The 22,493-nt window shown below is 49.2% G+C and overlaps 1 protein-coding gene across 1 annotated transcript in view; it reads right to left on the minus strand.

The window, feature by feature from the left end:
• LAMB3 (laminin subunit beta 3) overlaps nt 1-22,493 on the minus strand; it is a 160,809-nt gene that overhangs the window by 12,107 nt on the left and 126,209 nt on the right. The window contains exons 6-16 of the mRNA XM_023198322.3: nt 13,563-13,677; nt 12,943-13,016; nt 9,537-9,728; nt 8,139-8,202; nt 7,653-7,846; nt 5,839-5,959; nt 4,889-5,077; nt 3,196-3,351; nt 2,544-2,740; nt 2,029-2,140; nt 813-1,191 (exon numbers count right to left, since the gene is read on the minus strand). Of these exons, the coding sequence (XP_023054090.2) occupies nt 813-1,191; nt 2,029-2,140; nt 2,544-2,740; nt 3,196-3,351; nt 4,889-5,077; nt 5,839-5,959; nt 7,653-7,846; nt 8,139-8,202; nt 9,537-9,728; nt 12,943-13,016; nt 13,563-13,677 (1,793 nt within the window). The remainder of the gene's footprint in view (nt 1-812; nt 1,192-2,028; nt 2,141-2,543; nt 2,741-3,195; nt 3,352-4,888; nt 5,078-5,838; nt 5,960-7,652; nt 7,847-8,138; nt 8,203-9,536; nt 9,729-12,942; nt 13,017-13,562; nt 13,678-22,493) is intronic.

Genomic DNA, 22,493 nt, shown 5'->3' on the forward strand with positions numbered 1-22,493 from the left:
GGAGGGGAGGGGAGGGGAGGGAGGGAAGGGAGGGAGGGAAAGAAGGAAGGAAAAAAGGAAGGAAGGAAAAAAGGAAGGAAGGAAGAAAAAAGGAAGGAAGGAAGGAAAAAAGGAAAGGAAGGAAGGAAGGAAGGAAGGAAGGGAGGGAGGGAGGAAGGAAGGAAGGAAGGTTCAATATTTGCTTGAGTTCCTCTGCTGGAGCCCCCAGACAGTGGCTCTAGCACATTGTGAGTCACGAAGCCTCCATTTTCATTCTTCTTAGGCTGCCTTTTCCCTCCCCGCCACTCACACATCTGGATGGCTCTGTGCACCGTCAGAAAGCCAGTGCTCAGGGAATGCCAACTAATTATAGAAGCTTCCAGAACTGAATCTCACTAAGAAGGCACCTCTGCTGGTGGGATGGGGGTGTGGGCGGGACCACTTCCATTCCAAAGCCACACGCGAGTTATTTTTAGAGCCCCTGCCTCTCGGATGCCCTCCGCCAGGGTGACTAATCCAGAGCTGACTCCCTCCCACAGGCAGCACAGGGCACTTGAAAGAATGCTGGGCTTGGGCTCCTGGGCTGTGTTCTGAGTCCCAGCTCTGCCCTTCGGGGGCCATGTGGCTCTGTCACATCACCTATCTGTGCCTGTTTTCTCATCTGCAAAACCACACCAACCTCACAGGACTGTTGTAATGGTTGAAAGAGAGAGCACTGTGAAAATGCCTTTAAACTGTAATGCACTGTACAAATGTAAGGAAGGACCAGTGTGCCCCGTACAGGAACCCCGGAGCATAATTCTTCCAAATGCTTGGCAGGCAAAGGGAATTACCTGAGGGAGAGGATGGCACTGGCCACCTGAGCCACCTCCTGCTCTGTGACTGCGGCGCTGCTGAGAACTGCTCGGATCTGCTCAATCTTACTCTTTGCATCTAGGATCCGGGAGGCCAGGCCACGGTCCTCCAGCCCTGGCCCTGACCACAGGCTGGCGGTGGCATTGCGGAGGCTACCAAGGCGCAGGGCCTGCTCCCGGAGGTCTGCATCATAGGTCTGGAAGCAAGGGTGGCAGGCCACACACACTGGGTAGCGGTTGCAGTAGCCTCGCTGGCACTGGTCACAGCGGGGCCCAGTCAAGCCAGGGCGGCAGAGGCAGCGGCCCGATGCCTTGTCGCAGCCTGGGCCCTCTGTTCCCCGGAAATCACAGTCACAGGCTAGGGCCAAGAAAAATGACAGTCAGAGACGGGGGTCAGGGAGACAGAAGCAGCTATCAGGGAGAGCCCTGAAGAGCAGGTCCGACCTGAGGCTTTTTCTACATGACTTAGAATAACAGAAGTCACAGCCAGAATAAAAACCATGGTAACAGCTGCAGTGAAAGCAAATGCTTACTTAGCACCTACCATGTGCCAGGCACCATTTAAAGTCACACACACACATTAACTCATTTGATCTTCACACCACTCTCAGGATTAGCACTCTGGTTTCCTCACTTTTTCTAGATGTTCCTCTCTGAGGGACAGAGAGGTTAAGTACAGCACGCCTCTTTCTCAAAGGAAGAAACCGAGTCTAAAGAGGGGAAGCAGCTCCCTCAAAGTCACTCAGTGAGGCAGGGGCAGAGCTGGGACCAGAATCTTGTCTGCACACTCCAAGGCCTGTGCTCCTATGGTGACATCAAACTGACTCCCTGGGAAATGACACCCTTTGCCCCTCAGGACTCACTTCCTCCATCTATGAAGAATGAAGAAACAGCCTACCATCCTTGCTGCTGCCTTGGAGATGGCTTCTGGGAAATGCTCTCTCTCAGGGAAGTGGGGAGCAAAGCAACTGGCATGTCACGGGGACTCAGGGACAGCAGGACATAGGCCTGCCTCAGGGGCTTGGAGGCTACACCAATGGGCCAGAGTGTGTGCACTCACAGAGCTGCCCAGGCCCACACCACATGCATCAATACGGGACGTTCTGCCCTGTTGCAGACCTACACGCCCCCACCACATGCCCAACCGCATGCTTGGCCCCCATAGCCTCAGCATCCGCCAGGCCTTAGCACGCACCTCGGCATCCTGTAGCTGCGTCTCCATAGGTCCGGTCTGGACACTGGCGGATGGCTGCAGCGCTGCACGTCAGGCCACCAAAGCCTTCCCGACAGGGGCACTGCCCTGTGAACTGTGTGGAGAGAGCAGCGTCAGTGGACTCTGCCTCATAGCCTCTGCCTTACCCTGGTGTCAGGGACCGTGTCCTAGATTCCTGGTCCACAGGTAGAATCCAGGGCTCATGGCCACCTCCAGAGCTGCTGTGCCCACAAAGCAAGGGCTCCCACTCAGAGATGAGCCTTGAAGTCAAGGCCCAGCGTGGGCCCTTCAGAAGGTGTGCTGCACATGGCATCACTGATGGCCAAGAGCCACAGAGGGAGGGACATCTGGTGACTTCCCCAAAGGAGAATGGGGACAGAAGATGCCCGGTCTGACAGGGGAGAGGCCCAGAAAGGCAGCATGGAGGGGCAGCAGAAAGGCTGGTGCTCAGGACCCCTCTCCCACTGAGGGGCCCCCAGGCCACCCTCTCTTCGTACCTGGTTGCACTGGGGGCTGAGGGATTTGTGTGGGTCGCAGGCACACGGTTCACAGCCCTGGCCACTGGCCAGCTTCCAGTGGTAGGGAGCGCACTGGTCACACTTGGGGCCCACCACGTTGGGCAGACACAGGCAGCGCCCACTCTCCTCGTCACACGGCATGTCCCTCCGGGACCCCAGGATGTTGCAGTCACAGCCTGCAGGAGGAGAGCTGCTGAGCTCAGGCAGACGCTCCATGAAAAATTCACCCCCAGAGGACATACATCCAGGGAGGGGCCCCACCTGGGAAAAGAACTAGGCAAGGCCGTTCCCTGCAGATGACATGGCTGACTCACAGTACCCCTGCACTGTCCCACCAGTTCCAGCCACCTGGCAGCTCAGCCGCCTGCCTGCCCACCCTCCATCTGGCTGACTCAGTCCCACCTTCCAACTCGGACCTCTGCTGCCACCTGCTGGAAGCCAGTAGCACAGCAGCTGGTGCTGGGTAAGAGGCCAAGAAGTCTGGACTCCTGGCAAAGGCCTGGGCACACCCACTCTGTCTACCCTGCAGTGGGATTTCCTCTGAAGAGAGCACAGTGAGCAGGGCAAGCCATGGGTCTGGTGGCCCCATGCAGCCTGCCCCATGTCGTGCTGGGCCGCGCCCCCTACTCACGGTGGCAGCCCTGCGGGTTGGTGTAGGTGAGTCCAGTGAAGCCCGGCTTGCATAGGTCACAGCGCTCTCCCTGCACATGCTCCTTGCACACACACTGCCCGGTCACTGGGTCACAGGGAGCCCCTGGCACTGCCCCATCCGGATCACACTCGCAGGCTGAGAGACAACAGCAGTCACCGCAGTAGGAACAAAGAAAAGTAGAGTTCAGAGCAGATTCCAGGAGCCAGGCTGCCTAGTTCAAATCTTGTTCCACCACTGGCTTTCAATTTCATAGTCTTAGTCAAGTTACTTAATCCCTCCGTACCTCAATTTCCTCATCTGTAAAATAAAAATAATGATACAGCCTTCATAGGCTTCTTATGAGAAATAAATGAGTGAATGGCCAGGCGCGGTGGCTCATGCCTGTAATCCCAGCACTTTGGGAGGCCGAGGAGGGTGGATCACCTGAGGTCAGGAGTTCAAGACCAACCTGACCAATATGGTGAAACCCTGTCTCTACTAAAAATACAAAATTAGCCAGGCATAGGGGTGCATGCCTGTAATCCCAGCTACCAGGAGGCTGAGGCAGAAGAATCACTTGAATCTGGGAGGTGGAGGTTGCAGTGAGCTGAGATTGTGCCATTGCACTCCAGCCTGGGCAACAAGAGCGAAACTCCATCTCCAAAAAAAAAAAAGAGAGAGAGAGAGAGAAAGAAATGGGTAAACATAAAGCAAGGGGAGCATATTGGCATACGCTAAGTACTATAGAAGGCATTTTGTTGTCATTACTTACTGAGCAACTACTCTTGCCAACCACTGAACTGGGCACTCTCAGATGTTGCCTCATGGAATCTTCATGGTAATCCTGGAGATTATTATTCTCATTGTACAGAGGAGGAAACTGAGGCTCAGATATGTCAAATAGCTGATTCAAGTTCATGCAAGAACCAGGGACCAAACTCAGTTCTGTCTCACTCTTCCCAGGAACAAACATCAACAGAAAGTGACTCGGCTTTCCCCAACCCGCATTCCCTGACTTCTTTCAGACCTTTCAAAATGTAAGACCCCTTCATCCAGAAAGTCTTTTCTGACTAAACCTGCGCGAATCAGATTGCTTCAGTCCAGGCGGCCCTCTCCTATATGAAGTCGCTGGCTCTTGTGGACATGTTAAGCTGCCTCTGCCTGTTGTCTCCCATTACATTCACAAACGTTCCCTGAGCATCAGTGATTTTCCAGTCAGTGTGCTAGGGCCAGAGGATGTGAGAAATAATCCTTGCCATGGAGGAGTTCTCAATGTTGGGAGAAATAGGAAATTAAATCACAAACCTCATTACAACATGGTAAAGGCGATAATATACATATGGAAAAGGTGCTTTCATCCTTCTTCTTCACGAGTGTATAGTTTACATCACCAAACAGTGTGTGTGTTCCCTGATGGCAGAAACTGTATCTTATGTTTACTTTTTTCTTTCCTATGCCCCAAATAAAGCCCATCTATTGATTGATTGCCTGCTTGATGGTCCAGAGAGGTTAAGTGACTTGCCCAGTAATACTCAGCTAAATTAAAATAATCTCCCACAAATCCTGACTCGCAGTCAAGTTTTCATGCTCCATGAGGGCCTTGGTGTACCCAGAAACATGTGCTCTAGTGCACCCAGAGCAGATGGGGAGTAACAGACAAATGACATTCTGGGTCTCCAGAGCCTTTACTCACGGATGCAGGTCTCCTGAATGGAAGCTCCCGGGCGCCGGTTCCGGAAATAGTGCAGCTGACACCGCTCACAGTTCTTGCCTTCGGTGTGGTCCCGGCAATTGTCACACACACCTCCATATGCCCCCTGGCTGGCGGCAAACACAGCGGGGTCAAAGTGACATGTCTCTGAGTGCCCATTGCAGTTGCACCCTGGAAAAAGAGAGTCCCAGGGCTGACATCTGACCCACGCCTTTGCTGTCTACAGAGCGTGCTCCACAAAAGCTCATTGGCATCTGTAACAACTCTGCAAGATGATCAAGGCAAGGAAGTGGGGAAACTGAGGCCAAGGGAGGTTTGTGTAATTTATTTAAGGTTACATGACCAATAAGAAAGCAGAGGAGAATAAGAACTGATTCTCCTGATTCCTACTGTTGGGATAAACCCAAGAACAGTGGCCACGTTGGGCCAAAGCAAGAGCCCTTTGAATGCTCTATCCCCAACCCTCCCACTGCCAACATTGGTCTCCTCTTGGGTTACTGCCTGTCTCCGGAATGAGAATCTCTGCTTTCCTCATTTATGTAAACAAAGTCCCTGATTCTAGGGAGCCATTTGAATTAGGAAAAATGACAACAGAAAACCAGATATGTCCTAAACAGGGTAAAGCAACTGGAGAGGCCAGAAGAAGCAGGCTCTGGGGATACCATGAAAGTCACATGGAATCAGAAGCATCAGCCAAGTCATGGTCCCTCCAGGCCTGGCTGAGGAGAGGCAGGGGATGGTGGGAGGATGTCACCCAAATACTCTCTCCATCCTCACAGAGCCAGGAGAGCTTGAATTGTAACAGTGCAATTCAGTTTACATTTACGTAAGAAAGACTGGATCCCCCTGTGTCCCAGGTGAGGTCACTGAGGCCTAGAGGGGCCAGCACTTGACCCAGACCCTACAGGGAAGGGGTAATCCAAAGCTCCTACTTTGGCATTCATGGGTGTCCTGGCCCTCTGCAGGTCTCCAGGGCCGGTTGTTGTAGAAGGGCGCACAGCGTTCACAATTTGGGCCGGCAGTGTTGTGCTGGCAGACGCAGACATCGTGGACCTGGGAGAGGGACCATCAGCCATCAGGAGTAATCAACAAAGAAGGGCCCCAGGGATGGACCTGCCCTCTGTGTACCACTCAGGTCTGGCTCAGACACCAACCCTTCCAGGACGCTTCCTCTGAATGCCGCAGACTTCACCTAGCTCCTCTGAAACTGTCTGCCATTGTTCCGCACATATGAGCACACGTGTGTGTGTGCACATGCTTGTGCCCGCACTGCTCCCCTAGTGAGGTTTTTGCAAGCTCACTCCTTGCACTTGGACACCCCCGTGACACCTAGTCAGAGGCAGCGCTTGGAAGGTGCTCAGAAACCCTTGGCAAACTGTGGGATCCAGAAGCTGCTGGGGCCCTCTGGAGATTTATATTCCAACAATCTATGACTACAGTTGTTTGGCTAATGGAACTGTTGTGATGAACTGTCACTAGACTCATTAAGGTATAAAAGTAGAACAGCTATTGTGTGCTAATTGCCTTCCAAATTAAGCCCAACACCTTCAGCCTGGCACTCAAGGACCTGTACCATGTTAGTTGCATTCTCAGCTCCCATGCCCTGCTGACAGCACAGCAAGCTGAACTTCTAGCTGCTCCCTCTGCAAGCCCTACTTTCTCCACCTTTTGGCCTTTAGCAATGGTTTTGCTTCTACCTAGAATTCTCTTCTTTCTGTATTCATTCGCAAAATCCTGCCAGCTAGGCTTCAGCTAGAATGGCACCGCTCTCATAAGGGCTCCCTGGTCCCTCTAATTCCATAGATCTCAACCCTGGCTGCACCTCAGTGTCACCTGGGGAGCATTTTTTAAAATGCCAAGGTCCAGACCCAGTTCAGTCTGAATCTCAAGGATGAGGCCCAGGCAGTGGCACCTTTTAAAAGTAGTGATTCCACTGCACAGCCAGATTTGAGGACCACCAGGGCTGGGTGGCTCCCTCCCTCCCTGTCATCTCATAGCATATTGTATTCCCTCTGTGTCACTCAGCCTTGGGTTCTAGGAGTATGTCTCATGGGCCCTGACAGATGACACACTCCCTGAACTGGGCTCCCTCTGCACACCTCTGCAGCCTGGGGCAGAAGGTGGCCCAGAAGTGGAAAGAAGAATGCCAGCTGAGGCTTGTGCCACCTCTATTTCCCTCCCAGGCCATCTTACATGATTTCCTCCTATCCACCTATCACTAGGACAGCTGTCACACTCCCATGTTGGGTCCCTCCGCTTCTTTGCTCAAGGTTCTCTCTTCTGTACCTGTGGTTCTCAAGTTTGGTTTCACAGCAAAATTCCCTGGGAGGGGAGGGCTTGTTAAACTGGAACTTCTCAACTCCCATCCCTGCTGAAGTCAATCTGCCTGGTCTAGGGTAGACTTAGCATCAGTATTAAACTATTGGTCTCTCACCCTGCTCCCATATCTCACCACTAGATGAGACTTTAAAATCCCTAAACCAGTGGCTGTCAGACCTGGCAGTACATTCGAGTCACCTGGGAGCTTTAAAAACCAATCATAAAATTAGAATATCATAGGGATTCTATCTAAACTATTCTGATTTTTGGAACAAAAACCACTTAGATTTTTTGTTGTTGCTGCTGAAGTATTAAGTACCCAAGTTTTAGATTTAGTGCCCTTCCTGCTTTACAGGAGCCCCAAGAATGTCCGTAGTCTGCCCTGGTCCTGCCCCCTTCCACTCCCCTTCCCACCCTAGGCTGTCACCTGCACGGCGGTGGAGGGGCCAGCAGAGGCCCCAGGCTTGGGGGCACAGCGATCAGCATGGCCATGACAGAAGCAGCTCCCCTGCAGACGGAGCTGAGACACGGCATAGTAGGCGCTGGGAGGGTGGTAGCCCCTTTGGGGCACAGGGGCCAGCCTGGTGAAGTTGACTCTCAAGTTTGTGATCTCCCCCAGCTCTGAGAGGACCAAACAGCAAGGAGGGAGGGGTTGGAGAATGGAAAAGAAAGAAAGGAAGTTAGAGGCACATAGAGTCTCCTTCATATGTGATACCATGGGCCATCCTCTCCAGACCTCAACCATCCCATAGCATCCCACAGACAATGTCCCTATTGGGCAAGCAGGGCAAGTATAAATCCCCAACCACGTTGACAAAAACATGAAAAACCAGGAAATTTCCATGACCTGGGTTCCAACTCTGTTTCCTTTCCCACTCATAGTTCCATGGACAAGAGGAGGGGCCACACTGACCTTGAATTTTTTTACTTTGAGTTGCTGGAATCCCAGATGCTAAATCCATAAGGTTAAGTTGGACCTACAGAGGGAAGGGAAAGAGAAGCACTTAAGAAAAGACAAACTGTGTGCCTCGAGCTCAGAAGAAACCTTCCTTTCCATTATATGCCTCACATTTGAAGTCCTTGTTACCTGGAACCTGAGACAGACCAGGGCTATGAGGTTGTCAGCTGCTCTGGGGGAGCAAGATGATCACTGGGCCATAAATGTGTGTGTGTGTGTGTAACCCTCCCCCCCACCCAGTTGAAAATATACGTATCCTAAGAATTTCCTGAGTTCCCTGGGTCAAAAAGTATGGTAAGATGTATCATCTACATATGAAGGTTTAGGAGATACTAATTTTCTCATGACTCAGGATGAGTGAGAAATCTAAAATCCAAGGATGCATGAATGTGGGTGACCACAGCACTCTGGACAATCCCAATTTCAACTGTGCTTTTGATTTATTTAAAAAAAAAAAAACCATTCATCATCTACATATCCCAGGAAGAGTTTTCACATCAGCCCTCCACAAGTTAGGAAACAGTCCTGCATTCTGATCTGCTGTGTGAAGAATGTGGTTAACATAGATTTGGGTAAGGGTATAACCAAAGAGGAACTGCTAAACCCCAAGGAAGAGATGCATGGCCCACAAAGAGGGCCCCACTCTGAGCGTTGGTCCACATGAGAGCAGCTCTGAGGGCTCACTTGTGTCTCAGCCAGGGAAAGGAGAAGAGAAACTACAGCCTCCTCTGCCAGGGGATGGGGAAAAGCAGTTATGAAAGAATTTGATCATGTCGGGAGGACTTAAGGAGAAACATTCTGAGTGTTTCTTCAGGCAGGTTCTTATTTCTAGCTCAAGGTTTAAGCTCAGGAGAATTCGGGCTCTGGGTTATACCAGAATTCCCTCCAAGGGCTAAGACTGGGTTAGATGGATGGAATAAACTGAAAATGTTTATTTTTGTGTTAAACCCTACCAAGGTGAAATGAAATTTGTGTAATTTGCTCTTGCATCTAACTAGCCATCCCAAAATCCTCACACCAAAGTAGGGTCAATTTCATCTTCCCACTAGAGGGATGAGACAATGAGACACGGGGGAGGGGGCTGTGGAAGAGGGCAGGGGTGAGTAAGAGAGCAGGGGTGAGTAATGTGGTGGCCCCAAGGTCTTTCTGAAATATCCCTCCTCAGAAAGAGGATAAGCAACAAATGTTTTGAGGGTGGCCACAGGGGTCATTACCGGGGGGAATTCAGGAAAGTCAGCAAGGGGAGCTGGCAAGGATGTTTCCATTCCTTCTCAAGAGTCCGTGTGGCTGTGTGAACAGTGGGACATCAGGGACTTCTCCCCAGGCCTAGTTTTCAGGATTCCCTCTACCTACCTTCCCCCCATTTAGGCGCGCATTAGGCCTCTGGGGCAGGGACTGGCACCGAACATCCTGCCAGCTCTGAGGCCGGCCCTGGCGGACACGAGGGAAGGTGGAGGTGCAGTCAGCAGCCAGGTACTGGTACACTCGCCAGGTCTTACCGAAGTCTGAGGAGCGCTCAATCAGCATGCCGGCGGGCATGGGCCCCTGCGGAGACAGGGGCAGTGTGCAGAGAGGAGGCGCTGGGGCTGTGCCCCATGGAGACACAAGCAGAGTGACAGGCTCCTCCAGTGAACTGGGGAGAAAGGGAGCCCAGCGGGAGCAAGTGGGCTCAGGAGCTCCCGGGTCCAAATCTCCTGGCATACCACAGGCCACAGAAGTTTCTCCCCAGGATCTGCCTTCCCGAAGGAGTGATCCCTAGCTCAGCTTACCAGGCTTCCAGGCTAGACATTCCCCTTCTCCTACACTTCCCACAGCTCACCATTTTCTCTTTCTCTCTCTCTCCCCTCCTGGAACTCATGTCCAGCCTCCTCTGTCCTGGCCCTCCAAACCACGTTCCCCACTCACCAGAGAGCTCTTTCCGGGTGATTATCTGATCTTTGAGAGCTTCAATCAGTCTGCATTGATCTCATGATATAATCTGAGCACCTTAGCATGACATATTGAGTCCCTGCTCCTTCCTACAAAATGATTTCATCCATTTTGGGTGGCTTTAAATGTGGTCTTTATGCTGACAGCTCCCAGCTTGAACAACTTCCTCGAACTGCAGGTCTATAAACTCAACTTCCAAAGCAGATACTGAACCAGGCCCAGGCCTCTCTCTCCAGCTTCAGGGTTCCCTCCTGCCTGATCTCCCTAGTAAGCTTCATCTGATTTCCCCTTTCTCCATGTTCACTCTTACTCAGTCATATCTTCTTTTTTTTTTTTTTTTCTTTTTGAGACAGAGTCTTACTCCATCACTCAGGCTGGAGTGCAGTGGTGCAATCTCGGCTCACTGCAACCTCTACCTCCCGGATTCCAGCGATTCTCCTGTCTCAGCCTCCTGAGTAGCTGGAATTACAGGTGTACACCTCCATGCCCTGCTAAGTTTTGTATTTTTAGTAGAGACAGGGTTTCGCTATGTTGGCCAGGCTGGTCTCGAACTCCTGACCTCAAGTGATCCACCCGCCTTGGCCTCCCAAAGTGCTGAGATTACAGGTGTGACCCACCATGCCGAGCTAATCTTCATATTTTTAGCAGAGACAGGGTTTTGCCATGTTGGCCAGGCTGGCCATCTTCTTAAAACATAAAATGGGCCTTGTCAATCCTCTGCTAAAAATCCTCCAATACTATTCTGGAACGAAAGCTGAACTTCCGACTATGAGTGAAGAGGCCCCAGGCTCCCTGGGCCCTGCCTCCTCTCAGGCCACCTCCTCTCTTCAAGCCCCAAACCAAGCTCAGTCCCTCCTCAGAGCCTTTGTCCAGTCTTCCTACTTGGGATGCTCCTCCTGCTGGTAGGTTCCCTCTCATCTTTTGTTCTCAGCTTAAATGTCATTTCCTGGTACAGATCTTTTGATACTTGACTGAAGTGCGTTCTCCTGCTCATGGCTGGCCCACCCCACCCTGCCCCATTATTTTCTATTTCAGCATCTTGTTTCCTTCAGAAACGTCACCACGATTTCCAATTATTTACTTGTTGGTTTCTTGCTTTTTATTCTTCTCCCATGAGACCAGGATTTCTCAACCATTCTCACTGTTTAAGTACTGAGTTGGGGAAATCTTAGTCCTAGGAGCTGTCCTGTGTACTGCAGCCTGGTGAACAGCATCCCTGACTTCTACCCACCAGATGTCATTACATACCCGTAGTTACGACAACCAAAAATGTCTCCAGAAATTGTCAGCTATCCCCTGCGGGAGAGGGGAGGGCAGAATAGTGCCCCTGGTTGAGACTCAGTATACCAGGCTGTAGCCCCTATTGTCTGTGGTTCACAGGTGGACCCCCAACACCCAGCACATCGGTGTTTAGCACACATTTGTTGAACGAATGGTGAATCTTCAGTCTACTCCCCTCCCTCTGTGTATACCTGGAAACTCATCTCGCAGCAGTCTTCAGCCCTCCACATCCCCACCTCTTGCCACCGAGCACATTTTACCCTCCAGGCCCTGTGTGCATTCCCTTGCCCCCATCCCCAATCATATGCCTCACCTTCTTGCCGCCTGCCTCCTGGTCTTTGTGTTTATGGTTCTGTTTGCTTGGAATAAACATTGCCCTTCACCTGGCCATTACTGGTCTATGAAAGTTCATCTTCCCCTGGGTGTACTCCCTGACAAGCCCTCCCAAGACAGACCATGTGAGAGCCCCGTCCTGGGCTCCCAGCACTTCTTCTTACCAATATTGTGCACACATTGCACTCTCTCACTACTGACTTCCGCACATATGGTGAAAGCTGCTTGAAGATTGTGATTTGGTTTTATTCATCTTTATATCCCTAACATCTGACACCAAGCCTGCCGTGTAATCAGTGTTCAGTAAGTGCTCACAAATAATTGACAAATAAATGAACAGGTGAGTGATGATAAAGTGAGGAGACTATTTAACACTATCCATCCAAATGAATATGCTGCCCTTCAAAGTTGCCACCTTTAGAGACTGGGCATTTATTCAAACGATACTTGCATTTCTCAAAATACCTTTGACCTTTAGATGGGGCGAGGCTCTTAGAGCCAACTTCTTTAGTCATGTAAGAAATTAGGTCCTATTACTTTTTATTCCAAGCTCATTTTAACTCCTGAAAGTTGTATCTCCCTTCCTAATCATTTAATCTTATTAACCAAATTTGATCATTGAATATCTGACTATTTCTGTAGAAAGAATAAAACCAAATCATTTCTGAAAAGAAAAAATTGACCTATGGCAATTAAATGAAAATGTTTCCTCCAAAAGAAGTATCTAGAAGGCTGTTCTAAAGGCAGAATCTGAAAGTACTTTGAGAAGTAATGGCACTGAATGAGTAGATTGCCCACCAAGAGAGCTGTTCCAAAGGAACATCCATCAGTTAGTTGGATAGGCAAGTTCTTGGCTGCTTGTTAAACTCAATCTAATATGCAAAGTTATTAAAACAAAGTATACCAAGAATACACAAATGTACAATAAGCAACTGGGACCAGTAGAATTGGTACTTGGCAGACATTAATTAATTAGATGGGTTGAGGGTGGAGAATGAGAGAGGAAGAGGATATGCAACCACTGCATGGCCAAGACAGGGAGCCTAGAGGTGCCACTGTTCACCCAGGAGCAAGTCCTTTGCTGTCACCATGATATAGGCTCATGGTGAGTGTTGCCCCAGCCAAGAGAGACAAGGACACTGTGCTCCTCCATGGCTCCATGCCCACATGGCCCAGGAGCCCCTCTCCTATCTGCTGCCACCCCCAGGAGGCACACCTGGAACTCCATCATGACTTCCTGAAGCTGGAATCTCCTGTCCAGGTCCAGCTGCAGAGAGACAGGGTTCACATCTGGACAAAAAGTAGAAACTGTCAGCCAGAGACTCCACTTCCCCAGCCCTGAAGGAAGCCCTGGACTAGACTAGCTCTAGGAAGTCAGAAACTCTCTAACCTTGATTTTCCAAACTCCCTCTTGGAGAGGAGTGGGAAGTGGTATGTTTCTGCTTATGTTATCTATTCAAGATCCTATCTGTTTTGGGCTAAGTTTCCTTCCCACCATCACCTGATGTCTTCAATACTTTGGAGGGCTTCAACTCGTCTGTTCCACACAGACTTGTTCCCAAAGCTTAATTCTGCAAGCCCACCCCCTGAGACTGAGTGGAGGGAAATAAAGACATTCCTCTCTCCTCATACCCTTTCCTTCACCTCCAACAAATTCTTCTACCATAACATCCAACGGACCTCAAATATGAGGCAGAAAGGTTCTTTTTGTCAATCACCCATGTCACATCACCATAAGAAATGCCTGGGAAACCCAAAGGGTTACAGGGCACCTTCCATCCACCTCATCCTGTGGAGGCTGCACAGTTTGAGTCCCTGTAGATGGCAAATGCTCACCATTCTGTGACTGCCACCAGCGCATGGGGCCGGAGGATGAAGCCACATTCTCTACTCGGTGACTGTAGTAGTTGTGAGGCTGCCTGGAGTCACACTTGCAGCATTTCATCTGCCACTGTGGGAGAGGAAGACAGTAGACACTCAGAGGTGGGGTCCTAATAGAATTCCCCCTTGCGCCCTGAGATCCCAGCATATCCCCTCTGTGGAAATCCTGCCCTTAGGAATCGCTAGTTTTATTAATACACTTTGAAGGATTAATCTCTTAAAACAGGGCTATTGATCATCTTTTAATTGGTCATCTCTGAAATCCTTTGTGTCCCTCCTAACACACAGCAAGTGAATGGTGAATAGATGTGTGAATGGAGAAGAGGTACAAGGTGGGAAAAAATACTTGAGTACATGACATTGCCTTGCAGAGAAACTTGAGGAAAGTGCCAAGGGCAGGAAAAAAAAAGGGGGGGCGGGGGAGAAATTCATACTAATTGAGCACCTACTACATACTAGGCACAGGCTGGAAAGTGTAATAGCTCACCTCATTTAATCCTGGCAGCCCGGGAAATTCTGGGGTTTTGAGAGTCAGAGAGAGAGGACTCCAAAAGAAGACAAGGAAATGTGGATCTACAGTCCTAGCTCTGTCACCTCTATTTCCTAGGCTTAACTTTCTCCTCTGTAAATCAAGTGGGGATTGAGCTAGAATTTTTCATTTACCCAACAAATGCTTATTTAGCATATACTATGTGCCAGACTCTACTCTGGGCTCAGGAGTTATAATAGGGAACTAAACAAAGGTCCTGCCCTCAGGGAGCCAAAATTCTAGTGACATTCAAATGATCTCTAAGGCTCTCCAGCACTGACATCTGGGGCTTGAGGATCTTTCTCAGGTTTGGTATTCCCTACGTACAGGAGACCAATCAGCCTCACTGGGGAGGTCCCCAATAACCTGGCCTATGCTTATCTCTTGGAATGAGACAGGAGCCAGAACTGAAACCCATGGGTTTCATGGCAGAGCAAGTATCACCAAGAAAAACAGCATGGCCAGAGAGTTGACATATCCCTTGTTCTTTTAGCTTGTGCCTATGTGCATACATATACACATACACACACACGCACACACGTGCACATGCACACGCACACACACACACACACAGATAACGTGACCTTTTCTCAGCTCCCCCACAAAACACACATAAAATCTGTTTTCTCTGAGTAACCATGATCCCAAACCCTGTGTGTAGCTTAAACAATACTATCCACAGGGCTCCAAATTTGCCAACAAGTAGATGCAAGGCTTGGACAAGAACCTCCTGGACCTGCGGGTCCTTCTGGGTAGGGAAAACTGTCCCTCCACACACCCTGTACCTCTGCTTTCCTCTAAGCCTCCACTCACCAGAACAAAGGACCAACCCAAAGAGTCTGAGTGGATATGTGGGGCCTATGCCTTGAGTGATAGAACCTCCCTGCCCAACACCCATCTTCCCTCTCCAAAGCTGGCACTGCCTGCAACAGGAGAGAGCAAAGAGAGGAGCCAGGTGTCTTGGTTCCCTGGGCCTCTGCTTACCACTCCACTTTCCAGCTCTCACCCGCTCTGCAAATGAAGAGAACTATCACCCTTCCTAGTGCTTGGAGGTGCCCTTGGCATGTCCAAAAATGCTTTATTAAACATTCATTCTTTGGGTATTTAAGGCTCAAATAACAGCTGGCACGTAAGCCCTTTAAAAAGTAGCACCCATTGGCGGGGCGCTGTGGCTCACACCTGTAATCCCAGCACTTTGGGAGGCCAAGGCAGGCAGATCACAAGGTCAGGAGTTCGAGACCAGCCTGGCCAACGTGGTGAAATCTTGTTTCTACTAAAAATGCAAAAATTAGCCAGGTGTGGTGGCAGGTGCCTATAGTCCCAGCTACTCGGGAGGCTGAGGCAAGAGAATCACTTGAATCCGGGAGGCAGAGGTTGCAGTGAGCCAAAATGCTGCCACTGCACCCCAGCCTAGGCGACAGAGCGAGACTCTGCTCAAAAAAAAATAATGAAATAAAATGAAGTAGCACCCATTGCCCCACCTCCCAGCACTCACTATGCATTCCCTTGCCCTGCTATATTTTTTTCACAGTACATATCTACACTTGATTCATTGTATACTTACTGTCAATTTATTTATTTGTATATTGTCTGCCTCTCCCTTCTAGAATGTATACTCCATGAGGGCAGGAATTTGCAATCCTTCACTGCTGTATTCCCAGTGCTTAGAAAAATACCCAGCACATAATAGACCCTCACTAAATTCCTCTTGAATAAATGAATAGCAAATTTTCAGTAAAGGCCAATGATTTGCATTAGCATTATTACTAGGCACTCCCTTCCTGCAATTAGGGAGTTTGAAGGGAGGGGTGGAAGAGTGAGTAGGTAATAAAGCATCAGTAGTAAGTGGAGTACAACCATGTGCAGAGGAGTCCTTGGAAGTTTCAACGCAATAGCCTACTTACATCTCACAATAACCCTACGTGAGAAGTAGTATTAGCCCCATTTACAGAGGAGAATGCTGAGGCACAAAGAGGCAACATGGCTTTGCTATTGACTGATTCCCACCGTCAGCATCAGAAAGGGCTGCTCCTCTCCTTTCTCTCTTTCTCCCTTCTTTCATCCGCTCACTTCCACTCGAAACTAGTTGAGTGGCAAAGATGTGGGGAAGTATGCTAAAGGGTAGCCGTCTCTGTCTCATGCAGCGAGCCCCAAGAAGGGCTTGGTCTGACCTTGAAGCTTATCATGGGGAAGGCTAAGGCAGAGAGAGCACTTTGGGAAGAAACGGGGCTTCTCCAGCTGACTCAGCTCAGTTACCACAGAAACTGGAGACCTGTCGCTGGCTGAAATACCTGAGCACTTAAAATCATCCTTTCTGGGCAAGAGAAGGCCCTTGCTAGAGCCTGACTCCCCTCCAGACCCCTATTTTGGTCCCTGGCAGGGAGCATGCCCTTCTTTATACTCTTCCCAGCCTCTCAGGAACAAACTTTTCCATTCCTGTCCTCTGCCTGCACTCAGCACATGTCCTGAGGAGAGACAAGGGCCAGCTGCCTTCCGGCCGCCTGTCACCAGAGCTTTCTCCCCAGCTCTGCTGGGAGCTGGTCCAGCCCTTCCCTGGTCAAGAGAGTGCCAGAAACAAGTCTCTTTCTTTCCCTGGCCCATGGGACAAGTAGCTGGAGACGGCGGAAATGTCCTTGATACTCCCAAACGACAGGACATTATGTAACTATTAAAAACACTGTTTAGAGAAAAAAATTTAATTGCATGGAGAAATGATTATATTATGTTTTATGAAAAAAAAACTGGGCATATACTTACATATACATTATAGTCTCAAATATATATGTGTGTGTGAATATATATATGTATATATTTCCATTTAAAGGAATGTAAAGTATTTGGAAGGAAATACACCAATATATTAAGTGAAAACATGAAATTGCTGATATTCACCCATTTTGACCTACAAAAATGGCAACTGCATACAGTTCAACCTGATATCTCTGGGTAGTGGAATCATAGATAACTTGTTTTTTCCTTCTCTGCTATTTTTTATTATGTTTAAACTTTTTGTCTGTTTGTTTGTTTGTTTGTTTGAGACAGGGTCTCACTCTCTTGCCCAGACTCTGGGGTGCAGTGCCACGATCTCTGCTCACTGCAACCCTCTGCCTCCCAGGCTCAAATGATTCTCCCACCTCAGCCTCCCGAGTAGCTAGGATTACAGGCATGAGCCACTATGCCCAGCTAATTTTTGTATTTTTAGTAGAGATGGGATTTCACCATGTTGGCCAGGCTGGTCTCAAACTCCTGACCTCAAATGATCCACCCACCCCGGCCTCCCAAAGTGCTGAGATTACAGGCGTGAGCCACTTGCACCGAGTCTGTTTAAACTTTTATACCTTGGATACATATTAATTTTTATATTCAGGAGAGCAGATAGTATTATAAAACAAAACCAACTAAAAATGCCCAGGGTTTATTGCCCTGCTCCTCCCTCAGTCTTCATGGGGATACTCTGGGGCACCCATGCCTTCTTCTCCTTCCTTCCACGTGTGCAGGCACTGATGGCAGGATCAGATGGCATCATAGGCTTACAAACTACGTGCTGCTTATCACAGTAACATAGCTAAAGGAGGAATTTATCTCAATCCTTGGAGACAGGCTAAGCCAACAGGCGAGACAGGTATTTTAAGTAGCTCTGCCTGTCAACGAGCTAGCAGGACAGAAGCCTGAAATAGAGCAATTTATGGCAGAAGCCCACACGAAGACAAGCTGTTAATTTATCCTTTCCCTCTGGGCCTCAGTTTCCCTTTCTGATTTATTCTTGTATGCTTATATGTAGGGTGCACATATTTGTAAGCATCGTGTGCATGCGTGATTCTCAGTGTGAGGCTCTTCCTCTCTCATGTGTGATGTGCCCGTCTCTCCCAGCGATGGCAGCTCTCTGCTGCAGCTGCCTCCCTCTCTGGGGTCATTTGGCCAGCATTCTTCTGGCTGTGTTACCTCAGAGACACAGTACTATTATCAATTCAGCCTGTCAGGCCTCCAGCCAGTTTGGCTCCTGCTTGCTCTCCAGCTGGAAAGGGTAGGCCTTCTCCCTTATCCTAGAGCTTTCTAGAAGCTCAGCAGTCTGGCTGGAAGATGAACTCTCCCAGAGAGCCAGGGGAGGGCAAAGGAGCAAGAGGGCAAGAGCCAGCAGGGGCCTGAATCACGGTGGAGATGGGAGGAAAAGGAGGGCACACCCAAGTAAAAACTCTGAGCCTTTGCAAAACACAGAGCTAATTCTGGGGGAAAACAGGAAAACAGGCTCTGATTATGTATGGCCCAGCTCCCTCCCATGACAAAGCCAGAGGGCTGTCTGGGTTCATCTAAGAAGCTACGGTCGAGTTATGGCCACCAGCCAGGGCCAAAAGAAAAAAAAAAAAAAAACTAGCTGCCTTCAGGAAAATACATTTCCTCCACTTCCACTTTCTTATTGGTGAAAAGGAAGGGTTGAATGGAATAATAAAGTTTCGTCTTGTTCTAACATGCTATTAGAATTCTTCCCTACTCCAGCACATCAGCCCAGAAGTTAAAGCCACTCTCAGCAAGTAGACAAAGAAAGCAAGAGAAAAATAAGACATTCACCAGATACTGTCCTGGAGAAACACTTTTCCCAGCAATATGGACAGAGAGAAGGGTATTCTCAAGGCCTATGGCCAGCCAGGCCTCCATTAGAACCGACTGCAGTTCAAAAGCCTCAGCATTTCTATGTCAATGCATATTGGCAACGAAGATCAAAAGTCAGCACCTACTGCAGGCACTGGGTGGGAGGACAGCTGTATGGGAGGTACTTTCAGCTTCGTCTTTTTCCTTATCACGAAGTGAAATTTTGACCAAAGCCTTAACTCAGTACAGCTGTTATTTCCATCCTAACTAAATTCAGAAATCACTCTCCGAAGCTGATTATAAAGATGATATATGCTACACACTCAAAAATTACACTGCACCAGCCTCAGTCCTGAGCAATGTGCATATATTATCTTAGTCCATCCTTCCAAAATCTCGGAGGTAGCTATACTACATTTACAAACGGTAGGTATCCCCATTTTGCAGATTAGGAAAGTGATAAGTTAAGAAATGTGTCCAAGCCCATAAAGTTAGCAAGGGATGAAGCACAGACTCTTGTCCCACCTTGTCTGACTCCAAAACTACCTGTGCTGTTCTTCTTTTTTTTTTTTTTTTTTTTACCTCCCTAGCATACTGGTGCTGTTCTGATTGAAGGAACATAGCAATCACTCAGCAACCACTGAAAATTTCAGAGTTGGTTTCAGGAAACTCCCTTCTTCTGCTTCACTCCACCCTGTTGGAAAGGCAACCTCAACTCCAGTATGGACATCTCCAGAAAGAGGGATGCCCCCTGGACCTGAGTGCAGAAAGTTGGTTAGTATGCCAGGGACCTCTACAGGTCCTGCCAGTGGCAATGACTACAGCCCCTCATATGGCCACACAGGCAGGGGGTGGATGTCCAGGAAAAGCAGCAAGGTAGGTCTGCGAGACAGTTCCCAGAGGCTTCCACGGGCCTGGACCCCAGAAGCAACGGGGCGAGAAGCCAAGCTAGCAAAGTTGTGAGGCCATCCAGGTTTGCCTTTGGGAACTTCCCATCTCACATTTCTCCTCTCTGCTTTTAACCCCACAAGCCCTACTCCTTAGCCCATAACAATTACGACCCAAGAATCTCACATTCCATCAACCCAAGTTTTGCTGCTCTCTGATAGCAATTTTTCCCTACAATGTCCCTTTCCATTTTCTTCTACCCCCTCACAACATGACTCATTCTGGGTCTCATGGGTCCCTCTGCAAAAGTCACATCTAGGTTTCTGATTAACATACTCAGCAAACTTAGGTTTAGGTCAGAGATTCATATGGTGCTTTTCTCAAGGTTGTCTGTGTTTTAAACAAGGAACTCAGTAATGCTTCATCCAAAAGAGTAAACCCCCAATGGTAGAGCTCTGGAAGCTTTAGAGATGCTTAGAGCTTCTAGGAAACAAAGAAAGCAGATATTTTGGGCCGGGGGGGCAGTGGCTCACACCTGTAATCCTAACACTTTGGGAGGCCAAGGCGGGCAGATCACTTGAGGTCAGGAGTTTGAGACCAGCCTGGCCAACATGGTGAAACCCCCGTCTCTACTAAAAATAGAAAAATTAACCAGGTATGGTGGCACATGCCTGTAATCCCAGCTACTCGGGAAGCTGAGGCAGGAGAATCACTTGAACCTCGGAAGCAGGGGTTGCAGTGAGCCGAGATCATGCCACTGCACTCCAGCCTGGGAGGCACAGCAAGACTCCGTCTCCAAAAAAAAAAAAAAAGAGGATATTTTGGGTCAGAGGCAGGCTTAAAATCCCTTGTGGGTCAAAGACAGGGATCACAGTACATATATGAACACATCCTCTGCCAACACATTAGCCTTCCTGAAAATCAAGAAAACAGACAATTGTCAAACGAAGAAAGGCAGTGGTCGTTGGAGTGTGTGTGTCAGCAGGCAGGGGGATAAGAGTGCATTTACATGCATGAGCATCTGTGCATATTAGAGAGGAGGGACTTCCAACTGTCTACCGTTCCTCAGCTTGTTTCCAAGAGATAAAAATGACAGCTGTTTGGCTTACACAGTTAATTAACCTGAGGAATGCGCTGTGTAAGACTGTTACTAAGGCAGCTGGGTAATTAAGTTTTTCCCCAGAAAGGGAGGGAATGGGGGATAAATAAAGCATTTAGGAGAGCAGACACAACACTGGAGGAGACATTGTCGGGAGCAGAAATCAGGGATGGAAAGCTTTCCAGCAAATCCGCTGGTTCTTGAGAACTGTGTGTCATCCCGGAAATGACTGAAGGGCATGGTGCAATCCCTGCCTTCACACGCCCTGAGAGAGGACAGTGGACTCTCGGGGTCACACACAGCCCAGCTGTCTCTGAGAAGCAAGCTGAGTGGCCAGAGCTGAATAAACGGCAAAGTTTGATTAACTCCTTCACTTCACACACGGAAAAATGGCGGTTTGTAGAAGAGCCCTGACTTTCACAAGGCCACATCCCTGTTATTAGTGTCAGACCCAAAACCAGAAAGAGGGAGCCTTCACCCCCAGTCTGGGATGACTTCACTAACCATGACTGCCTGTGGATTCTTCAACAGCTCACTCTAAGTCAGACTGGCACCAATCACCTTGAGAGCCGCAGAGGAGGGCAGCCCAGGGATGGGTGGATTTTAGTGAGGTACGTGAACGCATGTCCTGATCAGGGAAGAAATGCTCAGGAGTGTGCTTCGCAGATGGGGCAGCCTCTGCATGCGGATGCAGCCACCAGGAGGGGGGCAGGAGAGAAGGGTTGGATAGAACAGTTTGCATCTGCCAGGCACCAGGTTGGTGGTCACTTTACACATTCTTTTATGCAGTGCTCATGACAACCACTGAAGCCCATTTTTCAAATGAGGCCCAGGGATAGCACAGAAGTAAATGAGGGCAGGGAAGCATCACAGAATCACAGACGTTTTCATCCATGCCTTGAGATTGAGGGAATAATAGTGCAGTGAGTTTTCCTAGAATCCATCTGGGAGCTGGAAGAAAGAAAACAAGAGGCCAGGGTGATGGAACTACAACTTCAAGTCATTTTGGTAAAGAACAGCCTCGTCCCAAGCATAGACAGTTAATGGGTCATCAAAGCAGATGAGCCCAGAAGGGCGAAGTTAGGGAGGCAGAGAAGATGCCATAAGGCAAAGCTGGCCAAGACCTATGTACATTGCAGGGTTGCAACATGGACCTGGAATTTACTGAAGCAAGCCCTTGAGACCGATGGGATTTAGCAACTGAGACAGAATTGGGTAGAGGAGGTAACATGAAAACAGGCTAAGACTGGTCCACAATTAAAAAAAAAAAAAAAAAAAAAAAAAAGCCACACTTGGAGGTAGGGCACTAGGAGAGACAATTTTGGAACTAAAAGGAGTCTCCACTGCTCCTGCAACTCCATTCTGCTGAGTCGCCCTGTGTTAGTTGACTGGAACTGGGGGTAGGGAGTGGGTGAGTAAGGCAGAAATGTCCAGAGGTCATAAATGCCCACCCCATTGCCCTTGCATTCATGGCACATCAGTAGGATGTGGCACAGAAGAATGATCTGGTCCTGGGGCTCAGGGCTCGCTATGTCATCCCTGCACGAAGATAGAACAGAGGCACTAACCAGAGCCCTTGGCTTCAGGGAGATGTATCTGTGGGAGTGGGAACTGGTAGACAGGGGTGAGAGGGGTAATAGGGAAGGGTGAAGGGAGAGGCAGTAGGAATGCAGCATTGCATTCCGCCAGCCTCATTTCCGGCTATGGCTGTCCAGTACACCCCCTACCTCTAACTACTCAGAAAATTCAATACACAATGTGTTTCTCTCGGAAGTCTAAGGTC

The sequence above is a fragment of the Piliocolobus tephrosceles genome, chromosome 1, assembly GCF_002776525.5.
Source record: "Piliocolobus tephrosceles isolate RC106 chromosome 1, ASM277652v3, whole genome shotgun sequence".
In the NCBI taxonomy this organism is placed as follows: domain Eukaryota; kingdom Metazoa; phylum Chordata; class Mammalia; order Primates; family Cercopithecidae; genus Piliocolobus; species Piliocolobus tephrosceles.